At 43.8% G+C, this 24,729-nt stretch overlaps 1 protein-coding gene across 1 annotated transcript in view; it reads left to right on the top strand.

Annotated features, from left to right (window-relative positions):
- Positions 1–24,729, top strand: part of LMTK2 (lemur tyrosine kinase 2) — an 80,399-nt gene that overhangs the window by 7,670 nt on the left and 48,000 nt on the right. The window contains 2 exon segments of the mRNA XM_019422596.2: positions 13,225–13,349; positions 16,410–16,554. Of these exon segments, the coding sequence (XP_019278141.2) occupies positions 13,225–13,349; positions 16,410–16,554 (270 nt within the window).

Genomic DNA, 24,729 nt, shown 5'->3' with positions numbered 1-24,729 from the left:
GAGTGTGGGAGCCAGAAGGAGAGGATGTCAGCCTAGAGCCTCTCACGCTCCCGCAAACTTTGCTTTTCATCCGGCCACAGCCCACAGCCCGTTGCCTGGAACAAGGCCATTTATAGTGGCCTTATTTTTAATAATAAACCTTATCTTTTAGAACAATTTTATTTTTTTAGTATATTTTAAGATGTTTTTTATTTATTTTTGAGAGAGCGCAAGTGGGGGAGGCACAGAGAGAGAGGGACAAAGGGTCCCAGGGGGCTCTGTGCTGACAGCAGCAAGCCTGATGTGGGGCTCGAACTCCCGAGCCACGGGATCACGATCTCAGCCGAAGTTGGATGCTCAACACACTGAGCCACCCAGGCGCCCCTAGAACAATTTTAGAGTTACAGAAAAGTTGCAAAGATAGTACAAAGAGTTCCCGCATAGGCAGGGTTTTCCCTCTTGGTAACATCTTACATTAGTGTGATACACTTGTCACAGCTAAGGAGCCACTACTAATAATTCATTAGTATCAACTGAAGTCCATACTTTGTTCATGTTTCTGTAGTGTTTCCCTGATGTCCCTTTTCGGTGCGGGATACCACATTCCATTTAATGTCCTGTCTCCTCGGGCTTCGTTGGTATGTTCTCCTGTTTCAGTGATCTTGACAGTTCTTGAGGAGTTTGATGTTTTTCTCGTTGGTTAGACCGGGGTCAGCTGTTTTTGGGAGGAAGACCACAGAGATAAAGTGCCATTCTAATCACGTCCTGTCAAGGGTACATGCTTTCAACATGACCGGTCACTTCACCACCTGGCTGTGATCACCTGTTGTCAACTTTCTCCACTTTGAAGTTCCTTTTTCTTCCAGTCTCCACGTGAGCAGGGGAGGGGCGGGGGCGGGGGGAGAGAGAATCCCAAATAGGCTCCGCGCTATCAGCATAGAGCCTGATGTGGGGCTCAGTCCCATGAACCTCGAGATCACAACCCGAGCCAAAATCAAGAGTTGGACGCTCAACCCGCCGAGCCAATCACTTATTTGATAGAAATCTGTTGGCTTGGGTGACTAGTGAGACTCAAGGAAGGAAGAACAATTTAAATTTTAAAAATTAATGTCAACACCTGAATTCTGAAGAGACTTCTGCTCCTGACCACAGCACATGAATATTGTTCTGAAGAAGCTTCCTGTGAAAAGTAGGTATGCGATAACCACAAAGGAATTTAAACACTGCAGGGCAGAACACAGTCACAGCTCTAAATGGCTTTTTTTTTTTTTTAATTTCAGTCCCTCTCTGGAAGTCAGTATAAATAATAGCCTCTTTACGTTTTATAAATATCTCGTATAAATAACGAGTAAAAACTGCGAGCTGGAAGCCTGACAGTCAGATGCCAGTGTTGTGAGCCGAGAGCCTCGTGGTGTAAACATGCCAGCCCTGGACTGCCCAGGGTTCTTCCCGCCCGAGCTCAGATTAGCAAGGAAATGAAGCGAGAGCAGGCGTAACGCAGGGACATTCCTGATTCCCCAGGTGAGACGTGCGCACGGCAGTGTGAGAGCCCCGGATTCATGACCTATTCAGTAACTCACAGGGCCGTTTCTTTCCAGGATAATATCATGTCATTAACGTCTTGCTTTCAAAAAGTTTATTTTTCTGAGCTGGCTTATTTTAGAATAGCCTGGGATTTGTAGCCTATTTCATATCTTCCCACAAGTACTTTTTTTTAAGCCCGTTGATATATTTTTGTATATTTGCTGTGGATGTATTGGCATGTACAGAATAGTCTTATGATGAGCTAAAGAAAGTACACTGTTTAATCTCTGAAACTGCTACATTGTAATGATTGTATAATGGGTGCAGTTTGATTAAGAACATCCTAGGCTCACATACTAGTACAGATAATTCAGGACTTGTTTTTGGCAACACGTGTGTGCCTTGGATGGGAGAAGAGAATTTAGTTACAGACATCTACGACAGTGATTTTTTTTTTAAGTTTATTTATTTTGAGAGAGAGCAGGGTAGGGGCAGAGGGAGAGAGAGAATCCCAAGCAGGCTCCACGCTCAGCCTGGAGCCCAACATGGGGCTCGATCTCATGAACTGTGAGATAGTGACCTGAGCTGAAATCAAGAGCCGGATGCTTAACCGACTGAGCCGCCCAGGCGCCCCCGCCGTAGTGAGTTTTGGGAGGGAAGCTGCTGGTATCCCATAGTGAAAACACTATTATTTAATTTTTTAAAGGCTCATGGTTTTTTTTTTCCTTTCTGAGGCCCATGTTTAAAGTCCATCCCGAAAACGGCCTTTTCTCTTGCTTGCTCTAGTGCATGGGAGACTTGGGTTTGACATGATATCATTGCAACCTTTAATTATAGGAAGTAAATCTCTAAGGCATCTTGGACTTAGAAGGTAGAGGAGGATGAGTTGTGCAATCATTTTGCACGTTTACAATTGCTACTTTAACCAGTGAGCAATTGTAAAATTTTGTAATTTCAGCTTTTTATTGCAAAACCAGTCTTGTGGTCTATTGGTTGCCTCTCAGATAAGGCACTAAGTTTGAAGTATTTTTCATGTTGCAGTTTCTTCCCCAAATCCCCGGTAAATTCAGCCTGTGTTCCTTTCACAAGGAAAAAAAAAATGCCTCTTCCTGGTTCCACCTGGCAGTGTGCCTGTGTAGGATGGTTCTGTGTCAGCAGCAACGGTTACTTTCCAAGGATGCAGCCTGCCCGTCACAGCGCAGAACCCCACTTGACTCTGACTTCAGACTATTATTAAAACGCAACACCAGGACACTGATTGCTGGTGAGACACTGAAAAACAACAAACTTAACCAAAATAGTCCCCCGGGACTGCTGCATCAGAAGCCTGCTGCCTGGGTACGGTCCCGAAACCTGTAATTGAACTTCATTTTCTTTAAGAAAAGTACAGTTAACTTTAATAAAAGATCTGATTTCCAGTATTATCCATACAGGCACTTGGTAGACTCATACAATTTTAGAATGATGAATCCTTGTACAGAGAGTTTTAAAGCTGACCGGCCACTTTACAGGTGAAGGCGCTGAGGCTCAGGGCCATTCCGTGTGGTGAGTTCAGTCCCAGCAGTCACTCAGTGGCAGACCTATCCTGATGAGGGACCCTACCCGCCAGACCACCCTGTTCACCAAGTGCTCTGCTTTGTACCCTTGGAACACTGCTTTGTGTGGTGTGCACGCAGAGACTATTTCCGATCGTTTCTCCTCTGGATGTCCGTTTCTGTTCGCTGTCTGAAAATGCGGAGATGAAACTTAACCATAGTTGTCATATAGAAGATCCTTGAACTACTAAAGATAATTCCTTATTGAAAATTAGGAAACTGAAGTTCTGACTTGTATATAATGAGGCTCAGTGTCCACATTCATATTTAACTTTTTAAAAAACAATTTGTAAGAATAAGAATTTAGTTTCCACCTATGAAATGAAGTTGTACTGTTTAATTAAAGGTGATAAAAATATTTTTGGCTTAAAAAGATTTTTGTTTTAAAAAAATTTTTTAACGTTTATTTATTTTTGAGACAGAGAATGAATGGGGAGGGTCAGAGAGAGCGGGAGACACAGAATCCAAACCAGGCTCCAGGCTCTGAGCTGTCAGCACAGACCCCGATGTGGGGCTCGAACTCACGGACCACGAGATCATGACCTGAGCCAAAGTCGGACGCTTAACCGACTGAGCCACCCGGGTGCCCCTAAGTTTATTTAAATTCATTCTCCCTCTGTCCCTCTCTCCCACTTGTGGTCTCTAAATACATACATACATACGTACATACAGAAGGAAAAAGAGAAAGTAAGAGAAAGAAAGACACATTGCCTAAGTAAGAATACATTTCAATCATATTAGCAAGAATTTCAGTGAGACTGTAGGAAGCTAGAAAGTTTCTGAGACCATAGACTCTATATCAAAGTCCTATAGGAAAACTTAAAGAAGAAGGTAGACGTGTTTTTCTAGCATATTTAGGGCCTGCCCTACCTGGGAAGTGAGGAACACACATTGAGGTTCTCTCCCGTCCGTGGATCCTATCGTGCAGAAATTGTATTGGCTGAGTGCCGTGAATCCAGTACTGCCATTGACTACCTGTGCGTTTCTACAGATTTCAGAGGGAAGGCCTATGGAAAGACACAATGTTCTTTCCCCTGGATATTAGTGGTACACTGAAGTGACCACTTATGGGGGAAGAAGCCCTGGGAGGCTGGCCTTGAGTTTCTACTTGTGGAACCAGATGCTGCCTGTTCCTGAGCTGCCTTCCTGGACTGCAGAAAGATCCTGATTCAGTGCTGTTACAGACATCTGAGCACTGTGGATTGCTCCACGACCAAACTGTGCCATCAACTTAATTAAGATTGTAGTTCATAAAATATCATCCCTGCCATTTTTTCCCTGGGCATAGGAGCACTGTAGTCTGACAGAGTTCTGTAAACCTGACATTGCTTTGGCTGGGCTGTTACCATGTTAGATTAGCTCTTCTGTGGTAGTCTCCGTCCTAGTTAGTGTTTTTAAAATTGGAATGGAATTGGGGCGCCTGGGTGGCTCAGTCGGTTGGGCGACCGACTTCGGCTCAGGTCACGATCTCGCGGTCTGTGAGTTCGAGCCCCGAGTCGGTCTCTGTGCTGACAGCTCAGAGCCTGGAGCCTGTTTCAGATTCTGTGTCTCCCTCTCTCTCTGCCCCTCCCCTGTTCATGCTCTGTCTCTCTCTGTCTCTAAAATGAATAAACGTTAAAAAAAAAAATTAAAAAAAAATAAAATTGGAATGGAATGAATCTTTGATAACCATCTGATGGAATAGGCAAAGAGAAACAGCAACGTCACATAAAATGATCGTGTTCACAGGTATTCAGTCAGCACTCAAATTATGTAACCTTTCTGCAAGTACGAGAGAACGGTTGGGTTGACTGACCTTGAAAATCATCTTCGAACAAAAAGAACACTTCACTGTCTGTGATTAGGACACAGCACGATATGTTTTTCTAGGCTGTTGATATTCTGGCTTCGGGGTCTTTGTGGAATCTCTGATTCATCAACTAGATCAATGCACTCTTTACTGTTGTGTGTGGTTGAGGGTATTTAGCGCTATGTTTTGTTTTCTCCTTCTAATATTAGATTACATTAGGGAGGTTCTAGATTATTTAATGTTATTATAAAGAGATGTAGTGTTATATTAGGAGGTAAGGAAAACATTTAGTGACTCAAGATTCTGTGCAAGGAAACCTTTATGATAGATGGGTTTGTCATTTTGAGTTAAGTAGAAATACGTGATCTGCGGTGATCGTCTGAATTTCTTCCCCCAAGTAGTATGATGATGGTTCATTTTCCTAAGTCTCCAGGATGTGAAGCTACTTGTCAGAATACTGGAAAAGGTCCAATTATTGGTCCTACCCTTACAGAAAAAAGGGGGAAAAAAAAAAAGCCAAAACTATGTGTTTAGAAGTGGACTTTGTGTCAGGACCAGTTTGGAAGATGGCTGGTCCTTAGCTTCCCTGAGTTGTACTGAGCTCCCTTTGTCTAGTCAGCCCAGTGGCCAGCTAGCGGTTTTACTTGTTAAGTAGCCGCTAAAATCTCTCATGTGAATTTCCAGAGGCCAGAGGGTAGAGAAAAGAGAAAACGACAGAGTGACACACACATGCGGTGCTTGCTTCCCCGGTCCTGGGACCAGGGAGGAAGGCAGCATGTGCTGCCCAAGATGGGTCCCCTGCCAGTGGGGATGCTGTTCCTAAATTAGTAAACGTACAGCGTTATGGGCCACATTGAGTCCTGGTTCAAACCCAGCCCACCTCCAGTCCCTCAGAAGGTGATGGTGTTTGGAGGTAAAGTCTTTAAACAAGTGAATAGGTTAAAATGAGGCCATTAGCTCCTTAGTTGCTAATCCAGGACAACTGGTGTCCTCATAAGAGGAGGAAATTCGAACACAGGCAGAGGTACCAAGGGTGCACAAACAGAAAGACCACGTGAAGGCACAGAGAAGACAGCTGTCATCTGCAGGCCAAGGAGAATGGCCTCAGAAGAGACCAACCCTGCCACATCTTGATCTTGGACTTGCAGCCTCCAGAGCCGTGAGACCGTGGATTTCTGTTTAAACCGCCGGGTGTGCAGTGGCTTGTAATGGTGACCTGGGCACATTAATACACAGTGTTGAGACTAAAGCAAATTTTTTTTAAATTTTTTAAAAATGTTTTTATTTATTTTTGAAGGAGAGAGAGAGAGAGAGAGAGAGAGAGAGCGAGCATGAGCGGGGGAGGGGCAGAGAGAGAGGGAGACACAGAATCCAAAGCAGGCTCCAGGCTCCGAGCTGTCAGCACAGAGCCCAACACGGGGCTCGAACTCAGGGACTGTGAGATCGTGACCTGAGCCGAAGTCCGACGCTCAACCAACTGAGCCACCCAGGCGCCCCCAAAGCAAATTTAGTGTCCTATCTTAGAAGGCATCTGTCAGGATTCCTTTTTTTTTTTTTTTTTTTTTTTTCCTTTTCCTCCTTCTCTCACCAGTTTGGGAGTGGAGCCCTGCTCATGTGCTGGTCTCCCCCCCCCCCCGCCCAGGCCAGCACCTCCTGGTGGGGGCTCCTGTGGAGGGAGGAGAGGGCACCTTTCAAGAAGTCCTGTCTTGCTGGCAGAGTGACTCTGCCCGGACAGCTTCCAGCAAAATGAAGTGTGTGGAGGGCACAGGTGTGAATAAATACTCGTTATCACAGGAGAACATAAGTAGGGGGAGATCCACTTTTTGAGAAAACTTACTCCTTAAAGAAAATAGTGATACTCCTAAACACGAGTTGCAAAACGGGTAAATAAAGCATGTGGGAGTTGTCTGTGACCTGGGCAGTAAGTGGTAAACTATTAATAGTGGGAAGGGTCAGAACCACCCCGACACGGTGCCGGTGTCGGTTGGACTGTGACTAGTAATGGGAGGAAAATCTTTGCCAGAGAAGAGCATAAAATTGTCGAAGGAATGCTGCTTTTATAATCTCCCTTGCTTGACCCTGAAAGCATGTTTCGTCTGGTAACCAGTAGACGAATTGTGGATTTCTCTCTCCGTCTTCCCTCCTTCTCTCCGGCCCCTCAGTTGCCATCTTCCTGACTCCACCCCCTCCCCCTTCTGAGTGAGTGCCAGGCTCTCTGTCCTGGGCCCTGGAGTCATTGCCGGAGTGTCCAGTCCTGGTCACTGACCCCGCTGAGCTTGCAGTCTCGCGGGGAGGACGTTTGGGCATTTAAAATACACGGTGTGATAAACCCTGCGGTGGACCGAACAGCGTGCTGGGGGCTCCAGAGGCGGGCACTCTAACCTGTGGGGCCTGGGGGCGGTTTCCAAGTTGAGAGCTGAGTGGTGACGATGAACCAGTGGAGGGAGGCCGTCCGTGCTGTCAGTGCGGGAGCTTCCCGGTCCGGGAGGATGTGAATTTGCAGACTCCAAAGGGGCGGAGGGCCTGCCTGGAAGGACTGTGAGAGGCTCATGGCAGATGAAACGAGATGCGGGGAGGGAGTTCGAGGTGATGAGAGCCCGGTGTGGAGGGCAGGTGGTCGCCGACCATGAGTGATATTGGGGCCTCTGAAGGAGTTTGGACGGCAGGCTAAAGAAAACTGGGAAAACCCAGTACAAAATTCAAGAATGTAAAGGGATGTAAGGGCGCCTCCTCATCCCCCAGCCACCCGGTTTCCTTCCCTGTTGGTGACCACTGTTCCCCAGGGGTAGCGTTGTGTACACGCTGTTCTGAGCTGTTGGTTTTTGTTTTTTTCTTGTTTTCATTCAAACGTGCATCATAGAATTGGTTTTGAATTGTATTCCCCCCTCCCCACCCCGACTCAAATTCATATGTTGACATCCTAACCCCCGTTACCTCAGCGTGACCCTGTTTGGGGATCGGGCTTTTACAGAGGTAATCGAGTTAAAATTAGGTTATTAGGCCCTAATCCCACACGACCGCGTCTTTATAAAGAAGGGAAATTTGGACACGGGGACGGATCCAGAGGGAAGACCATGGGAGGAGATGCAGGGGGAAGACGGCCGTCTCCCAGAAGGCAGGAGAGTGGCCGGAGCGCATCCTTCCACACAGGCCACAGGAGGGACCAGACCTGCTGGCACCTTGATGTTGCACTTGTAGCCTCCAGGATTGGTTAAGCCCCCTAGTTTTGATACTTTGTTACAGCAGCTCTAGCAAGCTGATACACAGGAGTACAGATTGCAAGCTGTTGTATCTAGTTCGCCCCTCTGCTTAAACTTCATATTTTAGTGGATGTGAAGAAATTGCTTAACAAATGGAAGACTTCAGACATACAGATCTGTGCAAGACTAGACAGACATTGCCATACTGACTTCCTCAGGGCTTTCACTCAGGCTCCTGGCTGTCTTTTCCATGCTAGCCCCATTGCTTTCAGTCCCCTCGTACTGTTCCTGTTTGGAAGCAAGCTCCGGACATCTTTAACTAGGTCACTATCTGTAAAAGGTAAGGACTCCTTTTAAAAACATAATCACATTATTATTATCACTCCTAGGAGAAATGAGTCATACTTCCTTAATATGGTCAATTACCAGTGTTCACATTTCCAGTTGTCTCAAGTGTCATGATTTTTTTGAGTGGGAATCATGATTCAGATGACACCCATACAGTGCAGTTGGTTGCTACATCTTTTCAAATCTCTTTCGGTCTCTTCGCCGTCTCCCTCAACACAGTTCTTCCTCTTTAGCGTTTCTTGTACCCTTGCTTCGCTGATTAAATTCTGGTGGTGGTATTGTGTGTATGTTCCATGATTCTCTTTATTTCCTGTAAATTGGTATTTAGGTCTAGAGGGTTGGTCGGATATAGGCTGGTATTTTCCCATCAGAAGGCACATAATATCTGGTTGTTGTCTCTCTTTGCATTTAGCTATTGGTCTAAAATGTCACATTCATGAAATATTCTTTTTTTTTTTTCTTTAACAACTATTTAAAAATGTAAACACCATTCTTACATAGCTTCAGAATGGGGAGTGGTGGTGGCCAAAGGAACCAGTCCTGGGATTAGAGGGTTTGAATTTACCTCTGGATAAGCAAACTAGTAAATAACGAGGACATTTCTCTGTAAAAGTGTGTCAGCTAGTGCCTGAAGAAGGAATAACAAAATTAAAATATCAGCATTTTCAGTCCCTAATGGATTTGCACATATCATCACTTGTTTTTATCTGTGGACCTTAAACATTTTTTTATTTAATCCAAAAATGGATTCACAAGTAACTCTTCCGTTAATTACGTGTGTGTTCAAGTTCTGATCGAGGTTCTGGGCAGGGATTTATAATAGTTGAATTAATAATCAGGTAGTCCTCCTGACTTACCTCGGAGTCATTGCCGAGAAATTGCATTCTCCAAATTACCTGTCTATAAAACAGATAATGTGTACCCACTTCTTAGAGTTTCTCAGGTTTTCTGCTTTATTAAATCAAGTACCAGATATCTATTAAAATGGTCTAAAAACTGTACAAGGATAACTCACAGAACGTGCTTTAGAGATGCCAATTATTTTTTTAATCAGTGTCTTGGGGAAGCATACTACTCCAAACCTCTAATTATCCTTGTTCTCGGTTCGTGATTGGGAAAGCAGCCTAAAAGTGGGGAGACGCTCCTGTGGTTATCGATTTGCTGTAGTAGGATATCGGTTTGCTTTATGCATTTCTGAACGCTGCAGGCCCAGACTGTTGAAGGAAAGCCATCTTTCTTCGTAGTTTCCTACTACAGCAGTTGCAATCAGGAACCTTCCGGGGCTCAGTTTGTAGTTTGAACCGCTGGGGCTCGGGGATTTTAGTTGTAGTTCCCCACAACCAGAATTTACTTCCTCTCCGTGGTTTGTGCAAACCCACCTCACCTTCCAGCCTGTCACAGGTTGGTTTGATTTCTTCATTTTATGGAAGTGTTTCCTTCGTTGGTATGTAGAGGTGTTTTGTTTTGTTTTGTTTTTTGTTTTTCTTTTCTTTTTTTTTTTTTTTTAGCACGATTCTTTGGACTAATTAAAAATTCAGTAAATAAAGTACTTTTTAAAAGTGGTACAGCTGCAAACATTTCCTCTTGAGCATTAGTTTGTAGAGGCCTTTCCGTGGCTCTGGTGGACACTGTGGTTGAATAAACCTCATGTAAATGGAAGAAATCTGAGTACTGGGGAGCAGACACCCCTGCAGTGTCTTAGCAGAAATAAGTACGTTATCGTTATCGAGGTAGGGCAAAACTCATACCTATTTATTTTTAGCAGGAGTCTGGCTTTTCATGCCTACCTGGTGACTCACAGAAGACAGTTTTGTGAATCAGATAATTGAGCTGGCCTTCAGGCAGTTCTGATCAAATTGTACAATAAATAGATAGTATGTGATCATAAAAAATTGTGGGTGAAAAAAGAGGAAAAAACTAATATCCACTTGGGGAGTTTGGAGGAGAGTCCCAGAAGTATGAACTTTTAATCAGCAATGATGGACTTTGGTTCACAGTACTTAGGTTAGGCTGTTTTCAAGAATTAAAAGTCAGCCTCCTTGAGGCAAAACAATGTGGTAGCCAGGGAAGCAAGGGGGACTTATTCTCACCACCCCTGAGCCCAGAGTCTGGCCCTGCCGCTTTCCCACTTAGTGTTTTGGCCTTGTCATTGTCCTCATGTACGATGTGGAACAGATCGAATTCCCTCAGAGATGTTGTGACGATTGAGTGGAATTGTGTTATATTTCATCAAATCTCAGATAACGTTGGATTATGACACACCCTTATTTTTATGCCATTAAGAAACAAATGCCAGTGTAAACCAGCTTGCTTTCCTGTGCAAGATGCCCCATGTTAAGATGTGGTTGGACAAAAACTGCATGTTAAAAAAAATCAATAAGATGCAGTGTATATGAAAGTGCTTTGCTGTATAAGCCTCAGGAGTCATATTTAATCGTTATTATATGAGTCAGGGGAGTGCAACAAGGTTGTAAGAATGAATACCAGTGGGAAGCCGAGGCCCAGCGGGATGAGAGAGCAGGTAGCTGCCAGGAGAGAGAGAGAGGAAGTCCCCTCCTTCCAGGTCGCCGTTCACAGAGAGCTGGCTCTCGGGGTCCACCCCGCACTTGGCTGTCCACACGCGCACAGGTGTCTGGTTAGGGAGTTCTTGCCCTCTGTGACACTGGACTTCGAGAGGAATCTCCGAGTTACTTTCTGTGTCTGAAGTGTGGATTTTCCTCTTTTAGATTTTTATTGGTTTAGAACTTGCAGATCCTTAGCAACCTTTGGTTAACTGTTATTTTTAAGTGCAGACTTGAGCAAGGCTTCAGCCAGCCTGAGCCCCACGTGGAACAATGTGGGTTTCAGCCTTGTCCCTTCACAGAGGGACCTCTTGTTATTGGCAAGGCATTGGGTTCTGTGTGCAGTTGATTTCAGACTCCTCTGCTCTTCGCCGAGGTCATTTTTATATTCAAGAACGTGTTTTGCTCACATAGGAGTTTGGGTTAGTTTTTGTTTTCTTCAGGTGCTCTAGGTTCACTTCAGGAAAATGGTGACATTGTTCCTTAACTTGTGTCCCTGCTTTCCCCTCGGTGCACTGGGACATTGAACTTATGTGTCGTATGTCAGTTATATCTCCAAAAAGTAGGCGGAGTGGGGGTAGTTTATTTCTTATTCAAACGCCACTGGGCAAAAGAAGAGCTTCAGAATAGCTCTGGTTGAATAGGATGTTTTCCAGATAATTCTTGGCTGAAAGTAAAGTTGCATTTTGTTTTGTTTTGAAAAACACTCCTTTAAACATGTAAAAGTCATTCTACGCTGGAATTCCCCCCCCCCCCCCATGCAAAAAACAGGCCCCAGGCTGTAGTTTGCAGACCTCTGCTCTAGTAGAAAGCTCTTATTATGACCAAGGCTCCTTGGAGAAGTGGCTGATTCTAAAGCTGGAGAGTAGGGAAAATAGAAGAAAAGCCTGGAGCTTTCCATGAGGAGGTGTTGGAGAAAAGATGGGGCATGTCCAAAAGACCCAGTAGTCAACTTGAAAAAGCTGCCAGGGGCCAAAGCTGCAGTGTTTCAAGCTATAAAATAATGTTAATGATGGATTATAACCCAAAGAATAGAAAATAAATATCTGTGAGTCCGTAACTAAATAAAGGACCAGACAAATAATTAAGGGAGAAGAGACAGATCTTCCTTATGGAAGAATCCCACGTAGTAAATGTAGAAGGAATGAGGGCCATAGACGATCACCCATTAGAACATTGTAGTGGTGATTGCTGCAGGTTAAGACGCAATGGCAAATGTGAAAATGAGTGTGTAAAACTTCAGGGAGACACAGGATATTTGCACGGCCTCAAAGTGTCTCCCAAATATTAATTACCTTGGTAGTGGTGACATATGTCTGTAGATTCTATAGTGTTCCTCCCTTCAAGGAGCACAGCTTAAATCCTCTTCTCTGTGAGTGTGCCGTGGACTTTGTGGCCCACTTTTAAGGAATATGTAAAGGGGGAAAGTGGTAACTTCTCAGTGGTGACACCTGGCAGAAGCCACCTGGGCCAAGTGGCTTGATGAGGGTTCATGTCACTGGGAGGAAGTTGTGCCAGTGCTGTGCCAGTGCTGTGTGCTCGTGACGTGATGTGACAAGAAGGGCGGTTTGCCCTGTGATATTCTAGATTCTTCCCACGTATCCGTGACCTCAGTCTAGTCAGTCCGGCGGAAGGGATCAGGCCACCCAGACTGAGGAACATTGTACAAAATGCTGACCGACGCTCTTCCCTGGTGTCCAGGCTGTGACCCCCGGGGGAAGACTGAGGAACCACGGAGGGGGTGAGATGAGTAAGCACAACCCTGGGAGCCTGGGCTGGAGCCTGGAAAAAAAGAGGAAACGGCAGAAGCTGTGAAACGCTCCGTGAAACCCGGATGAAGCTGAAAGTTCAGTTAGTAGTATGGCCCCAGGTTACCGGCTTCGCTTTGGTGACTGCCGTGGGGCACAAGGTGTTGATGTCCGTGGAAGCTGGGTGAAGGGTGTGTGGTGGGGCTCAGAGGGTCTCTGCAGCTCTTCTGTAAATCTAAGGTTATTTCCATATTCAGTTGTTTTTTTTTTTGTTTTTTAAAACCCTGACTCCTTATCCTGGATTGATCATCTGCCTTATCTTGAGCATCTAGGCATTATTTTATTAACTCTTGGTCCCATTTATATTGGGTGGAAGATACGTAAAGTTGATTTGCAAAGTAAAGTTGCAAAGTAAAGTTTGCAAAGTACAGTTGATCTTGGAATGTCCGTCTTGTTAATATTAGTTATTTCTCTTTCCAGGGGAGGCACCTGCTGCAGAAGTTTCCTCCTCTTTTGTGATCCTGTCTGTGTGCAGTTTAATGATATTAATAGTGTTAGTTGCAAACTGTGTATCCTGCTGTAAGGACCCGGAAATAGACTTCAAGGTGAGCACAGATGGTGGGGACATTTAAAAATCATCCTCTGATGCGTTGATCATTGGAGTCCCTTGGGCGCAGGGGCTGGCCAATTTTTTCTGTAAGGGCTGTGTAGTAAATATATCCTGCCATTGTAAATAGTAAATACTGTGGACCATACGGCCTCTGTCAAGGCTCCTCAGCTCTCAGCTCTGCCATTGTAGCGCTACATTGATACAGATATGAAAGGTGAAACCAAATGGTTGTGGCTGTGTGCCAGTAAAACTTTATTTACAAAAGTAAGTGGTTTGGATTTGGTCCAGCAGCTGTAGTTTGCTGACCCTGCTTTAGAGCATCATTGACAATAACCACTTGCCTGTTTAATTTTCGCTAGGTGAGGAATAAAGTATGATTGAATTCACTAGCTATAAAGCCTATAAGGAAGAGCAGGCTGATTTTTTTTTCCCCCTGAACTTTAGCATGCTGGTGAGTTTGTGGTGGTTAAAATTATTGAGGCCAAAGGACGCCCCAGTGTGTTTTGTGTATGAGAAACCGCATCTTTCATTTTACCTGAACCCTCGAGTTCTTTGAGGGGAAGAAAGAAGAATCCTACCTATTAGAAATTCTGGTGGGGGGGGTGTGTGTGTGGCGGGGGGTGGGGAGACACTATAGAAGGGCTGGTGTAGTAGCTGCAGATGGGTAGAATCTGCCAGAAACCAGCTGGGATATCCTGCTCTGGAACTTACCACGTGCCTGCTGGTGTACATTAGGGCCTGGGGAATACTTGATAAAGAGGAAGACTTGAGAAACAAAAGGAATGCATGAGAGAAAATGATCTTTCTGTGGAGCCCTGCTGGTTGTCCTGGAGCTGTCCCCAGGGGCCCTGAGGGCCACTGGTTCAAATGGGGGGGGCAGGGCTGTCTTCTAGCTAAAACCTTCCTGCTAGTGGACACATCAGCCTTATTTCTAGAGCCTCACCCCTGTTTCTGTGTTTTCTTTACCTTGAGTCTGGTGGCAGCCCCGAGAGAGGAGGAGACGTGTTATCCTTTTGGCTTGATGCTAACATTACACACCAGGAAGTCTGCAGGAAAAGACTAGCACGGGCCATTTTTCTTAGAAGATTCTACCCCAAACGTGTGGGCTTAAGTAATCCACAGCTTTAGCCCCCAGGTCCTGGAATCACTATAGACACCTCCGTGGGAACTTGCCGACTACCACATGGTTGGGGGCGGGGGTGCACAGTGGTGGGCAGAGAACCTGTCCCTTGACCATCATTCTTGCCGAGGGACTGTGTACAGATGCCTTGTCTTTTGGGGACAAAGATAAAGTCTGATCAGTGTTGCTGAAACTAAAATCCAGTTACTCTCACGTGTCACAATGCCTCATTCTTGCCTTAGATTTTTCTGACCCAACTGGGTCTCACTGTTGACCCAGGGAGTTCATTATGATGTAGATTCTGCAAAGCAGTGTTTTTATCTGCTTCCCCAGTTGGTTCTGGTACAGGCGGCCCTGGGACCACAGTGTGTACAGGATCCTCTCCAGCTGTGTAAGCCGACTGAAGACAAGTGTCCATGCCTTTAGATTTAGAACTGCAGCGTTAGAGACCTTCGACCCTTGGAAGTCACGCTACAGGCCAGGAGGCTACTGCCTGATAAAGGAAGCGACTTCCTGAGTGCATCTGGGCAGCTGCTGGCATAACTAGAAAAGCGACCCAGTCTTCTCACCAGCCCCATTTTTATTATTATGTTGTTTTACCTCTCTGCGTCTCTAGAATCATCGGCTACCTAATGGTCCATCATGCTGCTGCCAGACTTTTGAGTGGCATTGTTTTTAAGTAGATGCGATGGATAAAAAGTCTTTTTTAACGAGAGAAGCTTTAGGAATGTCCAGAGGGGAAATTGAGCAAAGCTCTTCCATTGAGAGGTGCCTCAGAGATTGAAGTTTCAGCACCTCGCTGGTCCTATGCCCTCCCGTTAAAAACAGCGGTAATGTCCTAATGCATTTGACAGCATAGGTGACATATGTGAGAATAGTGTCCTCCCACACGCGTGTGAGATTATACATGTCCCATCAGACAGATCGACCCTTGTAACTTCCCGGGGCTTAGTGGGGGTAGCAAGGGGAGGTGGCAGAAAAGGAAAAGGAAAAGAAGGATATTCTCTAGAGGAAAGGACAACGGTCTTGTTCACAGATTATTCTCAGCTTCTGTTACGGTGCTTGGTGGGGTGATAATTCATTAATTATCTGAGTGAGTGAATGACCTTGATTGTCATCTGTATGAACGTGGAATTAACATGGACACCAGGGTGGACTGAGCTCACTGGAATGATAAGAGCAAGAGTCAGGACAGCTCTCTGCTGACTGAGTCACTGAAAAGATTTTCACACCTGTATGGGCGCAGCCTCGGTTTTAAAGTTGCCATCTTCAGAAAACCAGACGTTCTTAGTGTGTTGAAGGTACTTATGTGCTACACAGTGTCATACTGACCGTCGTTCACGTCCTGATGGTTTTTCTACACAGCTTAGTAATTTTCCCATCGTTACTCTTTGCAGAGAAACAGGACTTCCTCAAAAATACCGTTTTTGGGTCTTTAACTGTCCTTATTTTGATTGAAATCATAGCAGAATACAATTCTAATGCAATTAGAAATGAGCATGTAGTTTTATAATAAAATGAATCTGTTTTGATTCCGTGTGCAAAGGGATCTGTGAAAATGAATAATAAAAAAGAATAGCCTAAGCTCTGGTAACTTAAAAGCAAAATTTCAAACCAGAAGAGTGTTTCCACTTGAAGTTCCGTGGTCATTTTAGACAATTTTGCGTTTAACTTCAAGCTTTCAGTTGGAAAAGTTTAATACAAAGTATGTATAACTTATTAAACCTTATTTATTCTGCCGTTTGGTGTTGGAGAGCACAATTACATATGCTTTTTACTCAAGTAGGTGCAAATTGGGGGAAAAAACCCAAGGCGGCATGTTTCAAACGAGTGAGTGAGTCAATGTTCTCATGTCCGATGTCAGCATATGTATTCTTAATATTTGTTCTCACGTTGGTTTATATAAGATATAACATTGATCGTCTCTTATTTTAGGAGTTTGAAGATAACTTTGATGATGAGATAGATTTCACACCACCAGCAGAAGACACTCCGTCTGTCCAGTCCCCAGCAGAAGTTTTCACACTTTCAGTACCAAATATCTCACTACCAGCTCCGTCGCGGCTCCAGCCTTCCGTAGGTAAGGCCTTGCATCCGGCGTCATGTTTTCAAAATACTTGGGTCACCTGTCTCGTCTGCTTGCTTATTTCTTTTTCTGCTCTCTGGGGAAGCTGAATTGTATGTAGTGGTCGGGCCCACTGCATGCCTGCGCAAGCTGAGTCCTTTCCTTTTGGACCCTAGATCTGGTGTAAGAATAAACTGGTCGCCTCCGATCATTGAAGTGGAACTCTCACGCGGAGCTCCTGGCCTTCCCTTGGGTAGAGAGGCTTGTCTGCTAGTTCTTGACGCAGCTTGCCTTGCTGAGTAGAATGCTGCCGTCTTTCCGGGATGTCCTGTGTTTGGGGAGGAGGGGTTTATTTGGATATGTTAATTGGATTGATTTTTCATCCTAAGATAGAGGTTTGGTTAGCGATCGATTGACTTCTTGTTGTAGAACAGAAATACTAGCAATTCAAGAGTCGGGGATTTCTTTTTTTTTTTTTTTTTTAACATATATTTATTTTTGAGACAGAGAGAGACAGAGCATGAACGGGGGAGGGTCAGAGAGAGGGAGACACAGAATCTGAAACAGGCTCCAGGCTCTGAGCTGTCAGCACAGAGCCCGACGCGGGGCTCGAACCCACGGACCGTGAGATCATAACCTGAGCTGAAGTCGGCCGCTTAACCGACTGAGCCACCCAGGCGCCCCAAGAGTTGGGGATTTCTGAGACCACTTGGGAGAGGCTCTTCTCTCTGTGAGGGGCCATTCCTGCCCCTCGTGGTGCTGTGCCCAGTGGTGTGGGCGTGGGGCCGTGCGCACCCCGCGGTGGATTGTGCTGCTGGAGGCATGCGTGACTGAAGGGGAGAGTCAGGTGAAACATGACACAGCCGGTGCATTTCATATGAAACATTTGTAAAGTTGGTAAATTTTAGTATTGGTGGTTTTTGCAACACTGAAAAGGTAACACGTAGTATCTACCTTTAATTTTTGTAAATAATAATACCCTTGCTTTGACCAAAATAGTGAAATTTAAAAGTAAAATAGTAAAATTTAAAAGGATTGGGATATCCTGGGGATAACCTAAGTAACCTAAGTGCACATATCCGTAAATGGAAAGATTTTCTCCTATCTTTGCTTACTCGATAATAGGCTTTCCTTTACACGTAAGGGAAGCCCTGAGAGAATTCTCTAGGGCCTTTACCATCCTGGAGTCTTAACACCCATGAATCGATTTCAAGTAATAGAATCTTAGATCAGTGTACATAGAAAGGGGATTCTTCGGACACTTGGAACCAGGCGATGGGGAAGGGTAGGGGTGAGGCTGACCGTGGAGACAACTGGCGCTGGGAACTTGGACGCCATCGCGCCTCTCGTCCATCTTTCACTTCTCTCCTCTGTGTGTGTCGGCTTAGATCCCGCACACCGGCTTCTTTCGCCAGCTCGGAGCGTGGCTGCTGCCACTGCCGGGTTCGTGTCCTTGTAGCTTTACTACCAGAAGAAAGGAGCTTCCCTCTCCTCGGAAAACGCTCCGGAGAGGCATCCCGGTTGGCTTCCCCCAAGTCTGATGATGTTGACCCCTCACTGTGGGCAAGAAGGCGCGGCAGAGAAGAGCCTCACGCCTTCTGTCCGAGGCATAGTGGGGATGGACCAGAGCCCTGTAGTGAACACAGCGGAAGTGGTAGTGACCTGTACAGCCATCCTCATTATGTTCATACACCTTTCTATGTTTCTGAAGCCCTCTATTCTAAATTCCTTCTTTTTTTTTTTTTTCAAGTTTATTTATTTTGAGAGAGTGGGAGAGACTGTGCAAACGGGGGAGGGGCAGAGAGAGACGGAGACCTAGAATCCCAAGCAGGCTCCACACTGTCAGCAGGAGCCTGATGTGGGGCTCGAACTCATGAACCGCGAGATCATGACCTGAGCCGAAATTAAGAGTTGAATGTTTTAATTGACTGAGTCGCCCAGGCGCCCCTAAATTCCTTCTTAATAGGAAGAAATTACTTTTGATTTCTCTGCATAGAGACTATTCTGCGTAGAATAGTCACAGAATATTTTTATGATCTTGGGATATAAGAGGCCTAGCCAAGCTTGGCACCAAATGCAGAAACCATAAAGGAAAATATTGACAAATTTGATTCATAAAATGGAATATTCTGTATGGTAGAAGACACCATAAACAAATTTGACAAAGTAGCCAGAATATTTGTAAGCTACAAAAAATGTCTAAAAAAACCCTGTTATATATTAATATATATTAAGATTACAAACAAATGTATAAGACGACGACTAACAGTTCAATAGGCAAAAATAAGTCAAGGATGTAAAAGAAGAAGTTCATGAAAAGAAATTTAAGTGGCCAATAAAAAAGGAACTTCACTATTAATTAAAGAAATACAAACTTAAAGTAGGATGATAACACATTGGGGCACCTGGGTGGCGGTGGCTCAGTTGGTTAAGCGTCCGACTCTGGCTCAGGTCATGATCTCTCATTTCGTGGGTTCCAGCCCTGCGTCAGGCTCTGTGCCGACAACTTGGAGCCTGGAGCCTGCTTCGGATTCTGTGTCTCCCTGTCTTTCTGCCCCTCCCCTGCTCCTGTTCGTGTGTTCTTGCTCTCTCTCTCTCTCTTTCTCTCTCTCTTGCTCTCTCTCAAAATAAATAAACATTAAAAAAAAAAAGATAACAGTTCAACGAAGAGAAGAAAGGACACTGGGTGGTGACAGGGGAGGGATATGTGTGGGAAACAGGCACTTGGACACTCACTGTTAGCTGGACTGTAAATTGATAGAGACATTCTTTCCTTAGGGTAGTCTGACAGTACGTATCCAAGTGTAGAATGTGTTTACACTTGATCCCGCAGTTCCGCTCTTAGTAGCTTTTTGAGGTCAGTAGGCAAGTAAGTATCTGCAAAGGAGTTTATCGCAGCATTGTTTGGCAGTGTAAGAGTGGAAACGTTAAATGTTGGCATGGAACTCATTAAGTGATGGTAAGTCCATACGATGGAGTATTGTGTAGTCCTATAAAAGGATGAAAGGTACTGGTGATGCATCAAGTGAAAAAAGTACACCGCATATTCAAAAGCAAGTCTATTAGAAACTCTACCCTTTTTCCTTTTAAGATTTATTTTATTTTTTGAATAGATAATACAGTGATACATTTTGTTCAAAAACCAAAATGTAAAAAGGTATATATAGTGAAAAGCCTCTAATCTTTGAACCTGACCTCAGCTTCTACCCCCAGCTTCTGTACACAACCATTCTTCTTGGTTTCTTATACCTCTTTCCGGACTTTCTTGATGTAAATATTCCCATTTACCTGCTGCCCCTCCCCCCCCCCCCCACTTTTTTTTTTACTCATAGGTGACATCATAAAATATGCTTCTTGCTTTTTTTCCCACTTAGATAAACCTTAGAGATATTTCCATTTGCATAAAAAGAGCTTATTTATTCCTGCTTACAGGTTTATACTATTGAGGGGTGCCTGGGAGGCTCAGTCCGTTAAGTGCCTGACTTCAGTTCAGGTCATTGATCTCACGGTTTGTGAGTTCGAGCCCCACAGCAGGTTCTTTGCTGTCAGCACAGAGCCCCCTTCGGATTCTCTCTCCTCCTCTCTCTCTGCCCTTCCCCTGCTCGTTCTCTGTCTCTCAAAATAAATAAACTTAAAAAAAAGTCTGTACTATTGAAATTGTATGGACCAAACACAGTTTATTTAACCAGTCTCCTAGTGATGGATATTTCGGTTGTTTCTAATCTTATGCCATTAAAAACAAAGGTTTCACCTATGTTGGTCTGCACACTGATGTTGGGCTAGTGTATTTGTAGAATAAATTTTCAAAAGTGGCCGAAGAGTGCATGTGTTTGTAATTTTGAGGGCTGTTGCCAGCTCCCCCTCCACAAGGAGTTGTGCTCATTTATGTTCCTGCTTGTGGGTTTCACTTGGTCTATGCTGTTGCTGAAGCTCAGGTGGTATCAGTTCAAGTTAGATTGTTGTAAATTTAGGGTGAGAACTGTAATCTCCATGGTAACCACTAAGAAAATAACTAGTAAATATGGAAACAGAAAATGAAAAAATCAAAATGTATACCAAAAATTAAATATACACAGAAAAGAATTTTTTGATGTTTCCTGATTTTAATATAGCCAAATTTAACAGCCTTTTAAGCTGGAAATTTTGCAGTCTCTTTCTTTTTTTAACTTCTAAATTTTTTTTTTTTTTTTTTTTTTTTTTTTTTGAGTTAGAGCTTTTTATGTCTTAAGAAATCTTTTTCCATGCTGTGGTCAAAACGATACTTAACTACTTTTTTTTTCTACAATGTTTTAAGGTTTTGCTTTGACAGTTAATTTAAATCCATAGCCCATCCTGAATTGATTTTTGGATATGGTGTTAGGGAATCCATGAGGTGGTTTGTTTGTTTGTTTGTTTGTTTGTTTGTTTTTACAGATTACTGTGTTTTTCTCAGCTTCATTCACTGAGTGGCTCTCCCGTTCCTCCCTGCTTTTTAGTTCCATATGTGTATGGGTCTATTGTGGACTTTCTGTTCTATTTCACTAATCTGTCAACTCCTTGTTCTAGTACCACACTGTTGTAATTATAATAGCTTCGTAATAAATGATGTGATTTGCACATTTCGCTCCCTGTAGGTTTTTCACTCTTTCAATAGTGTCCTTTGATAGACAGAAGGTTTCAATTTTGATGAAGTCCAGTTGATCTTTTTTTTTCTTTTGTTGCTTGTGCTTTTAGTGTCATCCTTAAGAAATCTTTGTCAAACTCACGATCATGAAGATTTACACCAGTGTTATCGTCTATGACTTCTATAGTTTTAGCTTTGAAATTTGCATTAATATTTGCATATGGTGTGAGGTGAGTGAAGGTCCAGGTTCATTCTTTTGCAGGCGGACAGCTAGCTGCCCCAGCAGTAAGTTTGGAAGAGACTTTTCTTCCCCCATTGAATTGTCTTGGGACCTTGTTGAAAGTCAGTTTATCACATTTGTGTGGGTTTATCTGGGGACTCTTGATTAATCCCATCGGTCCGTGGTCTAGTCTAGCCTTATGCCGGTACCATACTGTTTTGATTATTGTAGCTTTGCGGTAAGTTTTGGAATTGAGAATTTTGTGAGTCTTCCAACTTTATTTTTGTTTTTCGGGATTGTTTTGGCTATTCAGAGTCCCTTGCAATTCCATATGAATTTTAGGATCAGTTTTTCCATTTCTGCAAAACAGACCATTGGGATTTGTATGTGCATGTGCGTACCATTTCGATGCCCTTCTCATTCCCTTTTGTTTATATTTTGTAGATATTGGGGATTACAGTTATCTTAAATGTATAACAATTGTATTTCATCTGATACCAACTTAACTTTGATACCATTTAAAAACTCTGCAACGCAGTCCCGTCATTTTATGTTATCACAAATTACATCTGCATACATTGTGTGTCCGCTAACATAGATTTATAATTTTTTATGTGTTCATCTTTTAAATCATGTAGGAAATACAAAGAGGCTATGTACACGAAAAATACAACAATGCTGGCTTTTATATTTACCAGCGATTTTTATTTGTTCTTATGTCTTCCAGTTACACTTTAGCGTCTTTCTGTTTTCGCCTGAAGGACTCCCTCTAACCTTCTTGTTAGGTATAGTGGCAGCAGTCTCCCTAAACTTGTGTTTATCTGGAGATGTCTCAATTTCTCCTTCATTTTGAAAGACCACTTTTCCAGGTGTAGAACTCTTGGTTAATGGTTTTTCTCCTTTGGCTCTTCATATGCGTCATCCCGCTGCCTTCTGGCCTCCATGGTTTCTGATGAGAAATCAGTTGTCCATCTTATTGAAGATCATTTGTATGTGATGAGTTGGTCCCTTTTGCTGCTTTCAAGGTTCTCCATCTTTGCATTTCACAGTTTGATTATGATGCATCTCAGTGTGGGTTTCCTTGAGTTTGTCTTAGTTGGACTTTGTTGAACTTGTTGGATGTGTAGATTCATGCCTTTTATCAGATTGGGACATTTTTAACCACCGCATCTTCAAATATCCTTTCTGACCCCTTTCCCCTCTTTTCCTGGGACTCTCGTTATGTGTGTGGATTGGTCCACTTGGTGTTGCATAAGTCCCTTAGCCTTTGTTCATCGATTTTTTTTTTCATTCTTTTTTCTTTCCACCTCTCAGCCTGGATAGTTTTATTTGAACTCTCTCTAAGTTCACTGATTCTTCTGTCTGCTAACATCTGTCGTGGAACCCCTCTAGTGAATTTTTTTGTTTCAGTTATTACACTTTTCAGCTCCAGATTTATATATGGCTCCTTTTACTAATTTGTATCTCTGTTGGTCTTCACTTACCAGAACATCGTTCTCCTGGTTTCCTTTAGTTCTTTGTCCATGATTTCCGTTAGCTCTTTGAGCATGTTTAAGACAATTGATTTAAAGTCTTGTCTAGTAAGGCCACCATCTGTTTTCTCAGGGGCACTTTCTTTTACATTTCCTCTGTACATGTGGGTGGGCTATACTTTGTTTCTTTGCATGTTTTGTACTTTTCTTGTTGAAAATTGGACATGTTGAATGATATGAATGTGCACAGAAGAAGAAAGAAAAGAAAGGAAAAAAGTATTCTGTGGGTCTTTGCCAATTAGCTCTGTGTACACTCAGAGCCAGGTACACTCCTTACCCAGGCCACTTATAGCTCTGCTGGAGTCCTCACCTCCTGCCTTTGCGGGGCAGAGAGCCTAGCCAGAGGTGAAAGTTATATTCTTGTCCAGTCTTTTGTGGGCGTGCCCTTCCCTGAACGTGAAGGTGGCTCTCAAGCTTTCTTCATATGTTGCAATAGCTTTTCAAAGACCTCCCCCTCTCACCCCCCGCAAATCTCACTCCCCAGCTTTTCTGCTAAAGCTTTCAGTGTGTCTGTTGTTTGCCTCAGTTTTGTTTTTTTTTTTTTTTTTTTTTTGCCCCAGGTGGAAGTGTCTTGTCCATTTGGCTTTCACTGTTTTTGAGGAACTCTCCATCCTGATAGAGTTCTGAGTTTGTGAAACCAAGGGAAGCCGCTTGAGGCAGTCCTTGAGGGAAACCTCTGGTGAAAAGAAACACAGTGCCTGGGGAATGATAAGGTCCACTGTGCTCTCACTGGAACATGTGTTGTCATTAAGACCGCTGTTGGGTGGGGTTCTGATAAATTAAAAGACACAAAGAGGGGCACCTGGGTGGCTCAGTCGGTTAAGCGTCCGACTTCGGCTCAGGTCATGATCTCGCGGTCCGTGAGTTCGAGCCCCGCGTCGGGCTCTGTGCTGACAGCTCAGAGCCTGGAGCCTGTTTCAGATTCTGTGTCTCCCTCTCTCTGACCCTCCCCCGTTCATGCTCTGTCTCTCTCTGTCTCAAAAATAAATAAACGTTAAAAAAAATTAAAAAAAAAAAATCTAAAAAAAAAAAAGACACAAAGAAATTCTACCCTGTTTCAGTGGCCTTTCTCCTGGTTTGATTTGGCTGCTATAAATCTTTGTCTTCCAGAATTCTGATAAAGTTGACATTTATGTTTTTTTTTCTTCTATTTAATTTTTTAATTTACATCCAAGTTAGTTAGCATATAGTGCAACAGTGAGTTCAGGAGTAGATTCCTTAGTGCCCCTTACCCATTTAGCCCATCCCTCCTCCCGCAACCCCTCCAGTAACTCTCAGTTTATTCTCCATATTTATGAGTCTCTTCTGTTTTGTCCCCCTCCCTGTTTTTATATTATTTTTGTTTCCCTTCCCTTATGTTCATCCGTTTTGTCTCTTAAAGTCCTCATATGAGTGAAGTCATGTGATTTTTGTCTTTCTCTGACTGATTTCACTTAGCATAATACCCTCCAGTTCCATGCACGGACACTGACGGTTTTTGACAAGATACTCACTTCTACCCTGGAACTAAGGACTAAGTAAAAGCCAGTGGAATGGTGATCAGTAGTTAGAGGAGAGTAGGTTAGATCAGAAAACACAGTGTCTGGGTGTGTGGGTGGCTCCATCGGTTAAGCATCCACTCTTGATTTCAGCTGAGGTCACGATCTTGTGGTTGGTGAGTTCAAGCCCCACGTTGGGCTCTGCACTGACAGTGTGGAGCCTGCTTGGGATTCTCCCTCTCTCTGCCCCTCCTCTGCTCACGTGGATGTTCTCTCTCTCTCTCTTTCTTTCAAACAAACAAAAAAACAGGCAAAGCATTTAAGAATCAGTAGGAAACTCATTCAAAAAAATATTGT

Source organism: Panthera pardus, unplaced genomic scaffold (genome assembly GCF_024362965.1).
Source record: "Panthera pardus isolate Hobbes unplaced genomic scaffold, ASM2436296v1 HiC_scaffold_4, whole genome shotgun sequence".
In the NCBI taxonomy this organism is placed as follows: domain Eukaryota; kingdom Metazoa; phylum Chordata; class Mammalia; order Carnivora; family Felidae; genus Panthera; species Panthera pardus.
Note: the sequence above shows the minus strand (reverse complement) of the source record. Positions and strands in the feature narration are given on the sequence as shown.